Source organism: Staurois parvus, unplaced genomic scaffold (assembly GCF_062004578.1).
Source record: "Staurois parvus isolate SC_StPar_1 unplaced genomic scaffold, SC_StPar_1.0 ptg002690l, whole genome shotgun sequence".
Classification (NCBI taxonomy): domain Eukaryota; kingdom Metazoa; phylum Chordata; class Amphibia; order Anura; family Ranidae; genus Staurois; species Staurois parvus.
In genome coordinates this window covers 336,908-357,706 of record NW_028320486.1, presented here as the reverse complement: position 1 = coordinate 357,706, position 20,799 = coordinate 336,908, and the positions used below count along the sequence as shown (strand labels likewise).

The 20,799-nt window shown below is 38.4% G+C and overlaps 2 protein-coding genes across 3 annotated transcripts in view; both read right to left on the bottom strand.

The window, feature by feature from the left end:
• Positions 1-1,402: 1,402 nt before the first annotated feature.
• On the bottom strand, positions 1,403-4,916 carry LOC149429850 (uncharacterized). Its single transcript, XM_089666402.1, has one exon. The coding sequence runs from the start codon at positions 4,831-4,833 to the stop codon at positions 2,254-2,256; it is 2,580 nt and encodes an 859-aa protein (XP_089522528.1). The 5' UTR covers positions 4,834-4,916; the 3' UTR covers positions 1,403-2,253.
• Positions 4,866-20,799, bottom strand: part of LOC149429848 (alpha-tectorin-like) — a 310,441-nt gene continuing 294,507 nt past the window's right edge. For both annotated transcript variants that reach the window (XM_089666404.1, XM_089666405.1), the window contains exons 6-8: positions 12,803-12,897; positions 10,111-10,216; positions 4,866-4,973 (exon numbers count right to left, since the gene is read on the bottom strand). In XM_089666404.1, coding sequence (XP_089522530.1) covers positions 10,174-10,216; positions 12,803-12,897 — 138 coding nt within the window. In that variant the 3' untranslated portion in view covers positions 4,866-4,973; positions 10,111-10,173. The remainder of the gene's footprint in view (positions 4,974-10,110; positions 10,217-12,802; positions 12,898-20,799) is intronic.

Here is a 20,799-nt window from a genome sequence, read left to right as displayed (position 1 = left end):
AACTTCCTCAGAGTATTTTTTAGGAATACCTCCGGTTTCTTTTTCGGGCAGTAAATATTTGCTAGTGTACAGTCTATTTCCTGTAATTTTCCCTTCAGAAACAGAAATCTCCCTTCCGGATCTACCAATCTGTCTTCCAGCTTAAACCTTATATTTTTCGCAAAACCTATTGCCACTCCCTTGGCAAGTTTAATTGGGGAATCTGCATAAAACCACATTGAATAATATCTGGAATTTAATTTCACATTTGATTCTTGCACCAAATGTGTCTCCTGTAAAAAAAAACACTAAAGAAAATTTATGTTGAATTCCTTTAAAAATTCCAAATCTCTTCCCAGGGCTATTTAACCCTTTAATGTTATAAGTCTTCCATACTTCTCCTCTCCACACCTCTATCTTCCTTCTCTCTTCCTCTTTCCTCCACATCTTCCCCTTTGATCTCTAGGATTTCTCCAGACTGATGTATCTCCCACTATTTTGAGTCTTAATCTACCTATCCCCTCCCCACACCCTCCTTCCACCCCTCCTCCCTCCATCCCACTCCTCTCCCTCCCCTTCCTCCCTCCCACACCTCTCCCTCCCCTCCCCCCGCCCCCCCATCTCCATTTAGGCTTACATTTTGCCTATGAATCATTTGTGGTCCTAACCCCACCTTTGATTCAGTTTTTAAGGTGAAGCTCTGACCATGAACTTTTCCCCAATAAGTGTGTCTCATCCTCCGTGTCCTGCCATACTCTAGTAAACTTCAAAGATCATAAGAGAGGCAGAAATGGAGAGAGAGAGAGAGAGAGAGAGAGAGAGAGAAAAAAGGGGCAAGAACCCCCCCTCTCCCTCCCATCTTATTCCTCTTTACTATTCCTACTCTCTATTTCTCCTTAGAGCTACCTGCCTCCCCTCATTTTCCATAGCCCACATTTCTCCTTCTTCTTCCTCCCAACCAGGGATATTTATTTTCTGTATATCATGTCTCTCACAAACGTCTCTCAGATCTTCGGGGAATCTCAGTCTTGCTGAACGTTCATTTCTTCATCCGATCAGTGCCATTTTATCAGAGAAGATTTTCTGACATTCCTATGGCCACGGGATGATAGAAATACTTCCTGAAGCACTACAAGGTTATCACTCATAACAAAATTTAATTTTTAATCTTTACTATTATCTATATTTGTTGTTTGGTATATAGAATTAGTATATTATATTTTTGATTGTATGAACAAGTATACCTTTATCATCAGTCTTTTGCGTTTGTGTTAATATATATATAAATTTTGTATATAAATAAATTTATTTATTATAAGGCAATTTTTGTGTATTGTTAGATTTCCAGAGTTATGAAAAAACTCTATTAATATTTCTAGGTTCTTGTAGATGGTTGTGGGAAGAAATCCTTATGAAAGCCAGGTCAGTATGAGCAGTGTGACTTTATTTGATCACACACCAAAAATACAAAGTCAATAAAAAAACAGTAAATTCAGATATATGTAGCTTAAAATGAAATAAAAATAAAGAATAAATTGCCTTGGATATTAGGAAATAATGTAGTTCCTTTGCATAGCTTAGATAGAAGTTTTCTTGGCCTAGTTTAAGAAATGACCATGTGCTATTCTTTTGTTCTTTGTCCAAGCATATGCTTTGAGTAAGAGTGTGTGAAAAGAATGTCTCTGTGTGTGAGTGAATGAAGTGAAGTGTAGTCTATCTGAGAGGCTTCTGCTTCGTTCTTTGAAAAGCTGCATACTTAAAATGCATGAGAAATTAGGTCCTCCCATTAAGCTTTGTTTCAAATTCGCGGGCTTCTAAACTACTCCCATAATCACACCCAATTTGAATAGAAACATGTGTTCCCATTCAAACCACCAAGTCATTATCATGATTGACATACAGACTATGAGAAAGGTTTCTGAAGTTCTTATATTACATACAACTGTCAAAATCCATGATTTATGACTACAATTTAAACTCTCAGACTCATTAAAAGAATTCACAATATGGTATACATTACATGAGTATTTTAAAAGAAAACAGGACTTTAAACCTCTACTGATTACCTAGGCTCAGACACAAATAATTCACATCTGACCACTGAAATACAAAACCTCACATTCACATCCAATTAATAGGGAATATATTCTGCCAGCATATATTTCAAAAACTACTAAAGACCGAATTAAAGTTTGGATATTAAAAAATTAATATTACATTCCCCTCTGAAATATGAAATTCATATTAATTTATAACAAGCACACATCATTTATATCACAAACACTCAGGTTTTGATTTAGTAATCTCAAATGTATCATTATTTGTAACTGAGTCAGCATAACCAGAAAGTAGTTTCCTCTGAAGTATATCTTGTAATAGATTATCTCCTTTCCTAATTTCACTTCTAATTCGCTTATAGAAACTGTTCATTTTACACATCAAACATAATTGAAATATAATACATAATACGATAATAATAAAAATAATTATTACAGGATGTAATAAAATATTTCCTGCTGCAGATGCAATTGAAGTTTTTCCCAACATTGATACAGTACGTTTAAATTTTGACCACCAAGAATGACCTGAAAATTCAGACCATTCATGTTCTATATCTTTTAAACTCCCTTGTTCATGTTTAAATAATATTTCTGCTTTTTGAAGTTCATCTGATAATGCTATCAGTAAACCTTCATCTTTTTGAATAACATTTGCCCAATCTCTCCATGGGAATTCATCCGCTTGAGATATATTGTACTGTATGGGAAGAGCACTTATATTTTTCATAAGCATGTTTGTTAAATTCATTCTCATCCCATTAACACTTATTGCTGAAATATCTCCTTCTATACAGAACAAACCTCGACTTAAATTTTCTGTATGTGTACAAGAAGAGAAGAAGGATTGAACCCTTTCTGAGTCAGACATAGCTTGAAAACAAACTTTCTTTTTATCTACAATTGAGATTAACTCAGAAGTGGTTTTAACCTTTTCTATCCTTGCTGAACATAGAGTATGGTTATGGTAACAAGAATGAAATATACCTTTGTCTTGATTAGGTAGACAAATCACTTTAGACTGAAATTGTAAACATGAAGACAGATCTAATTGTTCTAACTCAAAATTATTATCAGTAAATGCAAAATCTGTATATTGCAGATGATAATATAGTAACTGTGTGTTGCTAACTGGTAATCCCAAGACAGTGATTGGAACCAACATTTGTTCTTTTCCTGCTACAGGAATCATTGAAGAACTATAACATATGTTCTGATAACATCCAATCCACTTATTTACCCACAGATCAGTATGGTTTATGGCATATACATACTCTCTTGGTAAATTTTGTACAATACCTATAGGAGTTATTCCACTTTGAAAAGCTTGAGCTATTATTTTAAAATTTGTGGAATATTCCATCTGAATTTCTAAACATGCTCTGGCTATATGGGAATGCTGTTCACTTGACATTAAATTAAGAGTAATATTCTCTAAGTGTAATATAGATGGACCCATAATATTGGCTGTTTTAATCACCATATTTTCCAATATTTGATTCAAGTTTCTTTGTACTTTAATACTATTGCTTCCCACTAAACCGGCTGTCTCGAGATCAGACTTTAGTGTACTAATGTCCATGCTATTTGTAATACTACCAATAGTACCTATTCCTCCTAAAATACCTTCAACTATACCACGTTTATTCCTGTGAGGATTCCTAATATCAGTACCAAACCATCTTTCAATACCTAATTCCATGTTAACCAGATGTTCTTTACATTGTGGAAACCTTGTTGAGATTTTCCATTCTGAAATGTTAAAGTTCCACACTATAATAACAAATTTTCCTTCTCTCAACAGAAGTCTGGTCTGGAAATGGTTAATTTGGAAGGGATTGGCTGGAATAAATTTCTTATCCGTACACTGCGTTCTTTTAGGGGATAGTACAATTACATTTGTATTTACACATTTCTTTGGATAATTTTCTATTGATATGCAGCATTCATATATACCTGTATCATTAATTGATATAGTGTTTTGATGATACACAAAGTTATTATTATCCCAGTTCAAATTACCAAAAATACTTTTATGGATAACATCAGTTTTATCATGAAGAAAACTTCCCAAAAATTCACCATTCCTTTTCCAAGTTAATAATGAATTTTGAGGTAGGTGTATTTGTATATTACACATCAAATTCAGATTATCCTTTCCTTCTACAAGTCTTAATGATTGAGGAGATATTTTTATCTCTGGGACAATCAAATCTACCACAGTAACAATTACTTTGACTTTAGTTTGAACCAAAGCTCTTGTCACTTGGAAATCCCATATTTTCACTATGTCCTCTTTTTCATTACCATTAATATTCAAATGTTCAGGATCAAGAAAGTGTGAATAACTTTGTAATTGATACCAAATATCTGTTTTAGAACTTCCTATATTTCCAGTATTTAACATGTCTATGGAAATATCTCCTGACCAAATAGTAGGTTCATTTCCCTTTAAAACTATTAACCAGTATCCCATATCGGATAAATTACATTCAAAGTTACTAGTTTCGTTATTAATCCTATAAAATCCTTGCATTTTAACAAATTTTGATTTAGACTCTATTTTAGCTCTAACTTCAATATCATTATTATGAACGAAATACAATTCCGAACAACAAGTTCTCCCATAACCTATGCACATATATCCTAGCAAGTCTTCAGCTGTATTAATGTTACTGTCTTTAGGAAAAAATCTTTTGTTCCTAATAAGTGTAGTGTCTTTCTTATGTAGGGCTTCAGTCTTGTTAACTTCTGCATTGCTGGAAAAGTTTATGTTGTAGATTACTAATATTGTCATTGTCACTAAGAAAAAAATCAATCCTGTAATAAGTCTTTTCTTTCTACTGCTTTGATTTTCCTTATGTTCTTTTGTTGCAATGTTTATTTTTCTTTGGAATCTGCGATGCTTTGTTTCTTCCGGATTATTGAAATCCATGTCTGCAAAAGAAATGCAGTATCATTATCTCGGTATAAACAATTTGCATTGGTCACTGTGCACCCACATTGTTTGTTGTCTGCGCGCATTTTTTACTGAATTAAGAGGTCTTTGCACTTGTACCATTACTCCTTGAACATCCAAAATATCAAATGGACCTTCCCAGTTGCTTTGCCATGGTCCAGTTTTTCTGAAAGTTTTTACCATTACTTGTCCTCCTTTTCCGAACTTAGAAGAATGTGGAGGAACCATTTTTTGCATGCGAGTAGCTGCATGTGGTACAATAGTGTTCAGATTGTCTTGCAACATCTGTAACCACTTTGTTTTTTCTATTGCCTCTTTTTGCGGCGTTGACAAAAACGGTTCATGGGGAAAAACAATACACATTTTCCTTCCTGTCATTAACTCAAAAGGAGAATACTGTGTTGCAGAAGATGTTGTACTTCTGACACTCATCAGAACCAATGGTACAGCATCAACCCAAGTATTTCCTCTGTCTAATAACATTTTTGCAATCCTTGATTTGACAGTCCTATTCATTCTTTCCACAATACCTGCAGATTGTGGATGATAGGGCACATGAAATCTCTGTTGTATACCCAAGATTTTACACATTGCCTGCATTATTTTACCTGTGAAGTGGGTTCCTCTGTCGCTACTGAGGTTTGTTGGTATACCCCAGACTGGAAAAACATGATTAATTAGCATTTTAGCAGTTGTTAATGCATCATCTTTGCGAACAGGCAAGATTTCAATCCATTTCGAAAAAACATCAACTACAACTAAAGCATACCTGTACCCATTTTTACCTGTAGGTAACGGTCCTATATAGTCTAGTTGTAATGTGGACCATGGTCCATCTGCTGGAGGAGTTCTTTGTAATGGAGGTTTTTGACCCTTTGGTCGAGGATTCACTTGAGCACAGATTAGACAAGATTGAACTACACTGTCTACTGTTTCTTCCATTTTGTCCCAGTAAAATTTTTCCTTGAGTATTTCAAGCAATCTTTGTTTACCTATGTGACCTAGGCTTTCGTGATTGTACTTTGTAAATTCTACCTGTAGATGCTGCGGTATAACAGGACGCAGAAACCCATTTAAGTCATGAAACAAAATTCCGTATTCACATACAAAGGGAAATTTTGGATCAACCTGAGAAGCAGAAAGAGATGGATCCCTTTTCTGTTCTTCTGCAAAGGAGGGAATCTGTGTGTCTGTCTTCCTAACAACATTAACTGAGACTGGTTCAGACTGCATCACTGGTACTCCATGTAAAGCTGCTTCCTTTGCTAAGAGATCAGCTGTTCTATTGCCTACACTCATCTCATCATTGTCCTTCCTATGAGATGGAATTTTTACAATTGCATAGGCAATAGGATTTTCCTCTGCTAGCTTAAAAATTGATTCAAGTGTCTCTTTGTGCACTAGGACTTTGTTAGATGCATCTACAAAACCTCTACGTTTCCAAATTGGTAAATAATCTGTCAGGGAACGTACAACATATGAACTGTCACTGTAGATCACTAATGGACTTCTGTTCTCTTCCTTGTCTAATGTCAACACAGTTTTTACTGCTTCAAGTTCTGCCCTTTGAGCTGAAAAATGTCCTGGCAATTTGTGCTGTATGGAATAATTACGCTCTGGATACCAAATTGAATATCCACTGTAATAATTACCTGACATACAGTATCTAGAACCATCAACAAATACAGGTTCATCAATTTTCTCTGCCTCTCTACGGAAAAGAGGAGAGGAAGTTTCTTGGACTTCACATAAACATTCATGTTCTAACCCGTTGTATTCCATCAACTGAGGTAGGACATACTTGGCATTATGTTCAACCTGTATTTGCTTAGGTGATAGAGCCAACAACCATTGAGAAAATCTTTGGTTGGAAACTCCCGGAACATTTTTCTCAAAAAGAAACTTCAAAGTGCTATGTGGAGTTTGTAGAATAATTTTGTTGAATCCTACAATATGCTCTGTTGCTTTTACTGCATAATGTACTCCCACAAGTTGTCTGACACAATCATCAAAACCTTTCTCTACTGGGGTAAGCAGACGTGAGAAGTATCCAAGACTTCTCCAGACTCCTCCCTGTTTCTGAATCAAGACAGCTGAGATTGCAGTTTCTGAAGCATGCACTTGCAAAGCAAATGGTGCTTGCTTATCAACAGTAGCCAAAGCTGGAGCTGTTTGCAAATCATTTTTCAACATCTCAAAAGCTTTTTGCTGTATTTCTGTCCAGGGACCAAATACATTTTCCTCATTGTACTTCAACAAATCATACAATGGTTTGGCTTTTTCTGCAAATGATTTGATAAAATCTCTAGAGAAATTTACCAAACCCAAAAACTGTCTCAGTGCTTTGAACGTTGTTGGTACAGGAAGTGACGCAATAGACTCAATTCTTTCCTGTAAAGGCTGTCTCTTTCCTGGACCAATCAGAACTCCAAGAAATTTTACTTCATTTTTCATGAGCTGAACTTTGCGTGTATTCAGCTTGAGACCTTCATCTTGCAGAAGTGTAAACAATTCTGCTAAGAGAGTCCTGTGTTCAGTGTCAGAATTCGTCATAAGCAAAATATTATCCACATATTGTATTAAACAATCAGGTCTAGAAAATTTAGACAAAACATTTGCTAATGCCTGATGTAAGATATACTTAGCAGAATGATATCCTTTTGGAAGACGTTTGAGACAATACTGGACATTTCTGTGGACAAATGAAAACTTGTATTGGCAACTCTCAGCCAATTTAATACTAAAAAATCCATTTGCAATGTCAAGAACAGAGAACACTTTCGCATTGGCATTTATTTGTGACATGATGTCTGGAGTTTCTGCCACAATGGGTGTACAACTTGGAGTGTATTTGTTTAGCATTCTTAGATCTATCAATAATCTATATGCACTAGGGTCATCACGCTTTGCCACTACCCACAAAGGATTATTAGTAACTGAATTAGCTTTCCTGATGATACCCTGTTCCAAAAATTCTTGTATGATTACTGATACAGGTTCATCAGATTCTGGCGGCAACTTGTATTGTTTTAATGGGGGATGGTCTTTGCCTTGAATATTAACTTCAATATTTTTGAACAGTCCAGCTTCATTTTTACCTTGACTCCACAGTTTTTTGTGTAGTTGTACTAACTGTTTCAATTCCAGATTATCTCCAGTATCTGGCCATTTATAGTCAGCATCAATTGTTTCTGTCAAACAGATGCTACCGACTTCACAATAATCTGCTGGGTCAATTACCATAGGCTTACGATTAGCAGAGCCTTGCCAAACAATGCCATTGGCTAAATCAAGTATCCACCCTCTTTGAGACAAAACATCAGCACCAATGATGTTCTCTGATCCTTGACAATACCAAAAGTCTATTTCCGTTTGCGAACATCCTGGTATTTCAAAAGACACATTTTTACATTTTTTAGCTTGAACATCACCTTTTCCATTGAAACCTACAACTGTGCATACTGTTGCATTAGATGGAATTGGTATTTTCATGCCTAAAACACTTATTTGAGCTTCTGAATCCAATAAAATTGAAGATTTCTGTCCATTAATTTTAGCTTTTACATAAGGGCGGCCACACTTGTCCAAGAAAATTGGAGCTACATATTCCAGACAATGGAGTTCAACTTCCTTTTCTTTTGCTAGTCATGGTGAAGGTAATAGTGGCTGTCTTGAAGTATTGGATGAATGTAAGTTGTTCACATGTCCTCCATTACTAATTGACATTTCACTAATCTCTCTGATCAGAGGAGCGTAGGGTGAAGATGACTTAACTTCCTGTGAACGAATTGGAGCTGAAGGTTCAGGAGAAATAAGTCCATTTTCTTTACCCAAATTTCTCATCTGAATGTCTTTCAAAAACTTCCTACACTGCCATTTCAAATGCCCTGGTTTTGCACAATAGTAACAAGTGAGTGGTCTTTGATTCCCTTGTCTTACTCTGTCATTCCTGCGGGGGGCAGCATTTCCTGTCTTGAATTTATCCTGACTGTCAGTCTTAGGATAATTATTCTCAATTAACGCAATTTTTGGTCTTACATTATTTAGCTTTAATTGTCTCCTAATTTTGTCAATAATATAGGCAGCGTCATCCAAATTATCCTTTTCATTAGCAATCAATAAAGATGCTGGATCAAGGTACTTAAATTTTTTTACAAAATCCTTGACCATAGCAGGGGTCTCATCTTGTAAATTAAAAATCATCCTGTATGCCTTAGAATATCTAATCCTAAAATCATAAGGGTCATCATTAATAGTAGCTCTTAAGGAGTCTAAAATTTCCAAACTAGGTGTCTCCTCTCCTGTTGTGAACAGTAATAACTGTCGTAGTCTATCAGTAGCATTGCTATGAATTTCCATATCATCCTCATTCATGAAAGGAGTCTTGACTAACCTACGAGCCATAAAACTGGGGATCCACAACCCAAAAATGCGATTTCTTTGCTCATCAGTTAATTGAAACCTATCACAAAAATTCTCAAAAACATCGGAATTATGGAAAGAATTTTCTTTCATGTTATATGCTGGTATATCCTTCAATATTTTCATTAACTGATCCTAAATCTGTAACTTCAACTTAGATGCTCTAGCAAGTAATTTCTGTCTCTGAACAGTAGTCTCACTGCCTTCCTCATCACCCCTGGGTGAGTCCGGGATAAATGAGGCCTGGGCCGTTTCTGATTGTTTTTTCTTCGCTACCACAGCTATTTGCTTATTTTTTAATATTGCAACATTTTGAGATTCAATTTCTTGCTCAAGATGTTCAATATAGGTACAAAAAGTTTCACAATTTGCACAATTGGATTCAACAGTATCCTGCATGTCTGTACTCTGTAAGACATTTTTGCTATCTGTCTGAACAACACAAACCACATTTTTCTCTGGCAATTCAAACACCATAGAATTGAAAACTCTAACTAGCTTCACAATATTACGCAATTTTCTTTTCATCTTATTAAACGTAAATCTAGAGCTATCAATATCAACATTAGCCTGCATACATTGATCATACATAGCTTTCCATAAACCAGTATCAGAAGCATGGCTAGCTAAACCTTGAAATTCCAATTTACTTTCATTAGCTAAAGAATCAATAAATTCCATTTTTCTACTCACCGAATGTAGTAAATTTCCTCTTTTGTCCTGACTTAGAGACTTTTCTGGTCACCACTTGAATCCTCAGATCTCCACAACCAACGTTTTCCGTTCCAGGTTCTGCAATCTTTCCGAAGCTTAATCAATAGAAATAGTTCATCTCAATCCCCTCTGAAGAAGCGAGGATAAATTGAAAAAACGAGGAAAAATCGAATGGCTGGCACTCGCCAATAATGTTAGATTTCCAGAGTTATGAAAAAACTCTATTAATATTTCTAGGTTCTTGTAGATGGTTGTGGGAAGAAATCCTTATGAAAGCCAGGTCAGTATGAGCAGTGTGACTTTATTTGATCACACACCAAAAATACAAAGTCAATAAAAAAACAGTAAATTCAGATATATGTAGCTTAAAATGAAATAAAAATAAAGAATAAATTGCCTTGGATATTAGGAAATAATGTAGTTCCTTTGCATAGCTTAGATAGAAGTTTTCTTGGCCTAGTTTAAGAAATGACCATGTGCTATTCTTTTGTTCTTTGTCCAAGCATATGCTTTGAGTAAGAGTGTGTGAAAAGAATGTCTCTGTGTGTGAGTGAATGAAGTGAAGTGTAGTCTATCTGAGAGGCTTCTGCTTCGTTCTTTGAAAAGCTGCATACTTAAAATGCATGAGAAATTAGGTCCTCCCATTAAGCTTTGTTTCAAATTCGCGGGCTTCTAAACTACTCCCATAATCACACCCAATTTGAATAGAAACATGTGTTCCCATTCAAACCACCAAGTCATTATCATGATTGACATACAGACTATGAGAAAGGTTTCTGAAGTTCTTATATTACATACAACTGTCAAAATCCATGATTTATGACTACAATTTAAACTCTCAGACTCATTAAAAGAATTCACAATATGGTATACATTACATGAGTATTTTAAAAGAAAACAGGACTTTAAACCTCTACTGATTACCTAGGCTCAGACACAAATAATTCACATCTGACCACTGAAATACAAAACCTCACATTCACATCCAATTAATAGGGAATATATTCTGCCAGCATATATTTCAAAAACTACTAAAGACCGAATTAAAGTTTGGATATTAAAAAATTAATATTACATGTATATGGTACGAAATCATACTGGCTAAAAGGACTCAAGGTATATTATTAAGTGGTGATCAAATTATTAAGGTGTCCAAATTATTGGTTCATTAAATATTTGCCGTATTTTAACGGCTGGAGGCACTGCGATATTTTGTTTAAGGGAAAGGACACCGCCCTACCTAAGTAGAATAAATTCTTACATAAACCACCACAGAGGAAAGAATGGAGGGATGGAGAAAGGAAGGAAGGGAGAAAGAGAGAGAGAGAAAGAAAGAAAGAAAGAAAGAAAGAAAGAAAGAAAGAAAGAAAGAAAGAAAGAAAGAAAGAAAGAAAGAAAGAAAGAAGATGGAAGGAAGGAGGAGTGGGAGGAAAGAATGAAGGGAGGGGATGGAGGAAGGAAGCAAAGGTAAAGAGGGAGGGAATGGATGGAGGAAGGAAAGAAAATGGATGGACAAAATAATGAAGGTAAAGAAGGGAAGGAAGGTGAGGGAAGGAACGGAGGAAGGAAGGAAGAAAAGGGAGGAAATAGATGGAGGGAGGAAAGAAAGAAGAAAGGGGAGGGAGAGAGGAAGGAAAGGGGGGGGGAGAGAGAGAGGAAGGAAGGGGAGAGAAAGAGAGAGGAAAGAAGAGGAAGGAAGGAAGCAAGCAAGGAAGGGGAGGGAGGAAAGGATTAAGGGAGGGGATGGAGGAAGGAAGAAAAAGGGGGATTGAATCAGCTTTAGTAAATAAACTCCTATGTGTCAGTGGTCAGTGAACACAGACACCAATCAGTAGGGATCGCTGTCTGTGTTCATTAAGGTAAGGAAGGGGGCTGTTTTTCTGCCCACCCGCTCTCCCTCTGGAGCAGCAGCTGCAGCCAACAGGAGGGTTGCCAGAAGATCGTGAGGGGGGGCACTACAGGGGAAGGGGGTTGGAATGGTGGCAGGGGAAGGCTTTAAAAAGTTTTTTTCTTCCTCTGCTGCATATAGGCGCGAGAGACCAGGGAAGGGAAGTCCAAAGCTGCAAGGAAGGATCGGCGGGCAGGATCATGGGGGTAGGCGGGGGTAGAGAGAATTGGTGCCACAGGGTTTAGTTAGATGGGGAAGGAGGAAAAGAAAGCAGCACAAGTGAATTGTAGGTGACGTTGGGGGAGGGGATCCAAGAGAATTGCTGGTGGCAGCAGCAAGGGGAAGGGTGGGGAGGGTTCCACATTTTAGGTGAATACCTCTGATCAGCAGATTGTCATCCGCTGATCAGAGCTATTATTTTGTTTAGAGGTGTCTACTGAACAGTTTTGGTACAAGCTCACGGTCACTGAAGTGACTATGAGCTTATAGCAGAAGGGGAAACAGGTCCGTATGGTATCTGGCCAGCTGGAAGCAGCACTTTGCATCCGTATGCTGTATGAACCTGGCAGGGAAAAGGTTAAACCCACTCTTCCAGGGAAGGTTCTCTATCTCATGTTTACCTATAGGTGTAATGCAAATTCCAGTTTGAGAGCTCCCTCTTGTGGTCAGCCTACACATTTCTAGTCTAATTGAATGACAAAAAACATGAAAAAGCCCAGCATGTAAAGAATGTAAAACTGATGGATATTGAAATAATACATATTACATTTTAATAAAAAATACCTGTCTTGAATAAATGTATATTGTACCAGATGAGCGGGGTCATTTGTTGGAGTTGCCCAGCATTTCTCTATTCGTATAATCAAGTGCCCTGGGATCTGTAAGACAAAAGTAATTAAAACATTTTTACACACTTTTTTTTTTTACATTGAGTTTTAGAATATAAATAAATATAATAATCTGGCTGTAAACAATACAGGTCTCTCCCCTGTCAGCTCCTGCATATTGCTTTTTATGGCTTTGCATAGCAGAGCCATACAAAGCAGTGTGCTTACAGTGTAAAGCACACAGTAAAACAGCACACAGTTAACTCTTTGGTCGCCCCACATGTTAACCCTTTTCCTGCCCAGTGCCATTAGTACAGTGTCAGTACTTTTTATTAACACTGATCACTGTATTGGTGTAACTGGGGAAGTCAGTGACATCAAATCAGTTCTCCACAGTGTCAAAATGCCCTCCGTAGTCCCACTATAAGACGCTGATTGCCACCATTACTAGTGGAAAAAAAAAATTCCACTATATATACAGACATTTGTAAATGCTATAACTTTCACATAAACCAATTAATTTACAAGTATTGGGATTTTTTTTAGCAAAGATATGTAGCAGAATACATTTTGGCCTAAATTTATGACAGTATTTGATTTTTAAATTTTTTTACTGGCCATGTTTAATAGCAAAAAGTAAAAAATATAGCTTTTCTTTCACAATTTTCAGTCTTTTTTTCTTTATAGTACAAAAAATGAAAACCTCTATTTGTGGGGAAAAAAAGGACGAAAGTTTCATTTGGGTGCACCGTTGCATAACCATACAATTGTCAGTTAACCTGTTCCCAACCGCACTATAGCCGAAAGACACACAGCACACAATCTGTGATTACTGTGTCCTTCGGATAGCTGATCACATGGGTATTTGCTATTGGCCCAATAACAGCCGCTTTTACCATTTGAGCAGTTGTTTCCAATCACAGCTGGTCATGGGGTAAATAGGAAATGCTGGTTATTGGCAGTCCTCTCCTCACGCTGACAGTGCGTGAGGAGAGGAGACCCGGAAAGCAGCATTTTGCAGTGAGACATCTACACTGATCATCAGGGCACTGATAATCAGTGTCTTGGTGATCATTGTAGCGCCATCAGTGCGGCCAATAGTGCCCATCAGTGCTGGCCATCAGTGCTGGCAATCAGTGCCCATCAGTTGAATCAGTGCCACCTAACAGTGCCCATCAGTGCTGCCTATCAATGCCCATCAGTGCCACCTAACAGTGCTCATCACTGATCACTACCATCAGTGCCGCCCAAGACTGCCCATCAGTGCCATCCATCAGTGCCGCCTAACAGTGCACATCAGTGCTGCCCATCAGTGCCGCCTAACAGTGCCCATCAGTGCCGTCTATCAGTGCAGCATCATCAGTTCCCATCAGTGCAGCCCATTAGTGCTGTATATCAGTGCAGCCTATCCATGCCCATCAGTGAAGGAGAAAATGACTTATTTACAAAACGTTATAACATAAACTAAGAAAACATTTTTTAGTTTGTTTAGCAAAAAATAAAAACCCCAGTGGTGATCAAATACCACCAAAAGAAAGCTCTATTGGTCTCAAAAAAATGATAAAAATTTAGTTTGGGTACAGTGTTGCATGACTGCGCAATTGTCATTCAAATTATGAGAGCACTGAAAGCTTAAAATTGGTCTGGGCAGAAAGGGGGTAAAAGGTAGGCAAGTGGTTAAAGTAACGCAGCGCCATATTGCAAAAAATGGCCTGGTCAGGAAGGGGGGTAAATCCTCTGGAGGGCAAGTGGTTACTATAACAATATAGTTGTTTGTGTTTGTTTTTATAGTTATAAACAGGTTATTTGCGGCAGAGAAACTGTACCCAAATAGCAAATGCCTATTTTGGAGCATATAACATATTCTTACATTTATAATGTACCTAAGATTTTCCCATGTCAGTTTGCTACCAGCTTTGATATTCTAAAATTGGCAGAAACCTTAAATAAAGCTACGCTGTAATGATGTGGGGACACAGTGGGGCAAAATGTATATTTATGTACATAGTTCCCTGAGAAGTATTGTTTCCTACTTATTTGACTGCTTTTCTTAGTAGCATTTCTGCATAAGTGTGCTCCAACAGTGTGGCAGTCTTTTTACTGTTAGTGTACTACCTCTATTAGAAAACATGCCATGCTTGTGTGATTGACTGCTTTTCCTGTAGTACAGGGGTGTCCAAACTTTTTTCAAAGAGGGCCAGATTTGATGAAGTGAACATGCGTGAGGGCCGACCATTTTTTTTTGCCAGACATTCTTTGAACCATTAAAATTAAATACAAATTAACTATTTTATGCAAAGTTTATTGCAAAAGGCATACTTTTCATTTCGTCACATGGATGACAAATCTAAACAGGTGTTAAATCACTCTGCCTTTCATATCTGAAGGCCAGATGAAAAAAACAAAAAACAGGAAGCTGAAATATATGTCAGGAACATTGTAAAGTACATTACATATTATTGGTAATAAAGGTTGTCTCTCAACTTTTAAGTTAAAAAAAAAAGAGGAACAGAAACATAACATCAAGTATACATGTTGTGTCCAAATTCATTTATAACTGATTTAGACGACCAAGTGACATTAACTGAGATTTTACAATGTATTCATCTCAATTAAAAAAAAATACTTGCCTGCACTAATGTGAAGGGTGAAACTGAGATCTGGACTGCAGCACATAGGTTACGTCTGGTTCAAAGGCAGTGGTTTTGATGCACAAAATGTCACGCAGGTGAGAGTCACTTAGTCTTGTCCTCACACGGTTCTTGTTAAAGTTCATAGCAGAGAATGTCTTCTCACACAAGCTCAACATTTTCATAGCCAATGTTCGAATCTCTGGAAACCGGCTCTTATCCAGTTGGCGGTAAAAGTTTGCAAGAGAGAGCTGTTGGTGACGACTGCATAACTTGCTGTCACAATGCAGCTCAATGAGCAAGAGCTGCAGCTGATCTGGAGCATCATCGGGGTCAACAGAGAATGGAGAGGAGAAAAGGCTGATGTCCTTTTCAATAGCTGCAAAATCCTGAAAGTGCCATTTAACCACCTCCTGCCCGCCATATAGTAATATGACGGACGCAAGGTGGTTCCCTAGTTCTGGGAGGACATCATATGATGTCCTCCCATTCTCACCGCGCATGCACGGCTCAGGGAGCGCCCCACGCGGCGATCGGCAGTGCACTGATCATGGAAAGAGCTGAAGATGTCGGCTCAGTCATGTGATCAGCTGTGTCCAATCACAGCTGATCACATGTAAACAGGGAAATGCCGGTTATCGAGAGGAGAGGAGAGCTGGTAATTGGCTTTCCGCGGAGGGGACAGTGCCCTGATGATCAATGTGCCCTGATGATCAGTGTAGCCTCAGCAGTGCCACCTGTCAGTGTCCATCAGTGCCTTGTGTCAGTGCCACATCAATGCCACATATCAGTGCCCATCTGAGCTGCCTTTCAGTGTCACCCATCAGTGCCAGTCAGTGCCCCCTATCAATGCCAATAAACTTGTGGTTAAACTCCCCAGCCAGAAATGCGATGTCTGCTGCATACCTGCTCGTTTGCGCACTGATATTGTCCTGTGGAAAACTGTTCATTATTTCCTGCAATCCTGAAAAATGTATGGTATTGGGCTGTGTTTGTGACAACTGCCTTATGAAAAGTTGCAGCTTTGTTACAAAGGCTTTCAGGTGTGAATACAGCTGGTTCACTACTGCATCTTTCCCCTGAAGACTCGTGTTCAGTACATTCAGATGCTTTGTTATAAGAAACAAAAAAGTGCAGCGCTAAAGTCAAATAAAATGCAAAGTTCCTGTCACTGATGGCGACAATAAAATATTGAAAGCCCAAAGATGACAGAAAGTCCACATGAGGATCAAATACGATCGTGAAGCATAAGCGTGGGGGACTTGATCCGAAGTAGTAACACAAAAATAAATAAATAGATTGCGCACTCACCAGAGGTGCGTAAATAATACGCCTTAGAGATATGTCTGTCTCATCAGATGTGTGCAGGGTCATCGGTAGGGTAAGGATCTTCTATGCCTACGGGTCACGTCTCAAGTATGACACTCAGGTGTATAGCACATTGGAAGGTCCCTTAAAGGTGCAGCTTCATATAAAACTCAGGATGGCCACCAGTGTTGGTAAAACGTCCAGCTACTGTAGCCCCTCTGATGCGTTTCGAGCAAAGCTCATCATCATAGGGTGCAGGGCTTACAGTCAGGACGTTGTACTGCTCTCATTTATATTTTAAAATGGCGCCTGTAATGATCGCGGGCGCCATTTTCCGGCTATTCGCGCATGTGCGATGTGTCGGCACCATTTTGCTATGGTCCGCAAAAGGCAATAGGAAGACAGAAGACCGCAATGTCTAGTGCAGGTGCGCGCGCACTTGACATATGACGGAAGGGAGAGACAAATGTGTCTCATGTGTAAATATATGGCTGGCGCCAATTTCCTGGTGGGAAATTGTGCAGAGAAAGAGGGAGGGGACCTTGATTTTTGATTTTAGCCAATATCGTCCACCTCCCAGACCCAACCGTGACTATTCTTATACGATACCTACCCATAATAGATATGACCCACTTTACTATGGTGAATATGAGGATGTGGGTGTACGCAACTTAGACTGGCACCCTAGACCACAACCACACAGACCCCAATTTAGGAATCAACCTAATCATGGACTGGCTAATAGAACGCAGTCTAATAGACCTCAATACTTTTCTCCCAGGAGATATGGTGGTAATATCCCCAACCCACGTTGGAATAGTCATAGAGGTCCACCACAATACCCTAGGTCTGACACTAGAACACCTAATACCCCGAATAATGGCTATAATAGACCTTCTAATGTCAACCATACTCCGGTGAATTTTTTAGGACCAAACCTAGCACGGAAAATAAGTGCTATGGAAGAGGGAAAAGGGGAGGTAAAAGGGTCAGCAAACCCCAAAAAAAGGAAAAACATAAATGAAGGAGGTATCTTTAATTTGAGTAAGGTTCCTTTAACTACACAGGAACTTGAGCTTTTAAATAAGGGCCTTAAATTTGCCCCAAAAGCTCCGCTCAATAAATTTCGAACGTATATCGATATCCGGAAATATGTTAGGCAACTATCCCTCAAAAAATATTTCCACAATAGACCTACTATACACAATGTACATAGTACCATGACCATCAATTCGAACTTAAGAAATGCGTTTACATTTAACCCTCCTCCGCAAAACAACACTTATATTAACGCATTCCGTGATACCGTCCTCAAAGACCTTGAATCCTTAAAAATTAAACAAGTGAACAGATATGATCCTTCAAAAAAAGGTATTGAATCCTTATTAGAAAGGAAAGATCTGGTAATAAGGCCGGCCGACAAAGGGGGAGGTGTTGTAGTTTTAAACAAAGCAGACTACATAAAGGAAGTGAATAATATTTTGGACGATAGGGAAAGCTATTCACCCTTATCTAAGAATCCCCTTGGATGATATAAGAGAGCTTTGAAAAAGATTATTCAACAGGGATATGATAAACATATCCTAACTAAAAGAGAAAAACTTCATCTCTGCCCATCAGCTCCTAGGCTTTCTATAATGTATATCCTTCCTAAAATACATAAAAATCCTATAAACCCCCCAGGTAGGCCGATCATTAGCTCTGTTCTAGAATTGGTGAATATGTTGACCATTTTTTACAGCCACTGGTTACCAAAACTCCTGCTTACCTCAGAGATACCAAACAGATACTCCAGGAGGTTAGTAACATCACTACATGCAACTCTACATTTTTAGTAACCGCAGATGTTACCTCCCTATACACGAATATAGCGCATTCTGATGGCATTGAGGCTGTACAATTCTTCTTAAACGATTTTAATGATATGTCTGACCCGCAAAAAGATTATATATTAACCCTTTTAGATTTTGCGATGACAAAAAACTATTTTTGGTTTAACCACCATTTTTACCTTCAGACTAAGGGCGTTGCAATGGGGGCTAAATTTGCCCCCAGCCTGGCCAACCTTTTTATGGCCAGGTGGGAGGAGGATGTCATCTTTGCCCGTGATTGGCCTGAACTTTTATTTTACAAAAGACATCCTCCTTTTGGAATGGGGAAGAACAGTCTCTTTTAAATTTTTTTACTACTCTGAATTTTAATACACTGAATATTAAATTAACTTTTAATTACAGCACAAGTAGTATTAATTTTTTAGATCTGACTCTAACCAAAACGGTAGAATTTCAACAGAGACATATTTTAAACCTACCAACAGGAACAGCTACATCCCAACAGATAGCTGTCACCATCCCAGTTGGTTACGGAATATACCTAAAGGCCAATTTTCTAGGATACGACGTAACTGTACAGATGATAGCGCTTATCTGAAACAAGCTGTACAGAAACCTAAGAAATGTTGTCCATTTGTAACCGGTTTTTCCATACAACATAAAGCCATAACTAAAATCATCAACAATAATTGGAAAATTTTAAAATATGACCCTACACTTGGTACGTTATTACCAGAAAAATCAGAGATTACATTGTCATGGAAATTTTGTATTGTTGGTCGAACTTTAAATGTGTCATATATTCGTGTTATTCATATGTCTCTCGTGTGGCTTAATTAAAGCTCTGAAGGCTGCAATTGGGCCATGCGCATGTACAATGTACAGTTGTGACCAAAATTATTCAACCCCCAATGCTGTAAAGGGGTTTAGGGACTATAGTGTACATTTGGAATTGTATTCAGAATCAAATCCTACAAGGACGTTGTAACTACCCAAATGCAACTAAAATGACATCAATTGTTTATGTAATACAGTAGTAAATGGTTCTTATGTGGTTTCTTCATTGCCACAATTATTCAACCCCTTAAAGACTACCACTCTGAAGAACAGAGGTTCATACAGGTGCTTTCCATCAGGTATTGAAAACACCTGTGGATGTCACCGAGCAGCAATCAAGCATAATAAGCACCAATTAGGCAGCTTTAAAATGACTGTGATACTCAGCTCCTTCTAGACATTTACTGGTGTGGTTACAAACATGGTGAAGGCAAGAGAATGGTCCAGGAAGACAAGAGAAGAGGTGATTTCTCTTCACAGGAAGGGCAATGGCTATAAGAAGATTGCAAAGATGTTAAACATACCAAGAGACACCTTAGGAAGCATCATTCGCAAATTCAAGGCAAAGGGCACTGTTGAAACGCTACCTGGTCGTGGCAGAAAGAAGATGCTGACTTCGACTGCTGTGCGCTACCTGAAGCGTAGAGTGGAGAGAAGTCCCCGTGTGACTGCTGAGGAACTGAGAAAAGATTTGTCAGATGTGGGTACAGAAGTTTCAGCCCAGACAATAAGACGCACACTGCGTAATGAAGGCCTCCGTGCCAGAACTCCCAGGCGTACCCCCTTGCTGTCTCCAAAGAATAAGAAGAGTCGACTGCAGTATGCCAAAAGCCATGTGGACAAACCACAAAAGTTGTGGGATAGTGTTCTGTGGACTGATGAAACAAAATTAGAACTGTTTGGGCCCATGGATCAACGCTATGTTTGGAGGAGGAAGAACAAGGCCTATGATGAAAAGAACACCTTGCCTACTGTGAAGCATGGTGGAGGGTCAATCATGCTTTGGGGCTGTTTTGCTTCTGCAGGTACAGGGAAGCTTCAGCGTGTGCAAGGTACCATGAATTCTCTTCAGTACCAGGAGATATTGGATGGAAACGTGATGCAGTCCGTCACACACCTGAGGCTTGGGAGACGTTGGACCTTTCAACAGGACAATGATCCCAAGCATACCTCCAAGTCCACTAGAGCATGGTTGCAGAGGAAAGGCTGGAACATTTTGGAGTGGCCATCGCAGTCACCAGACTTAAATCCGATTGAGAACCTCTGGTGGGACTTAAAGAAAGCAGTTGCAGTGCGCAAGCCTAAGAATGTGACTGAACTGGAGGCCTTTGCCCATGAAGAATGGG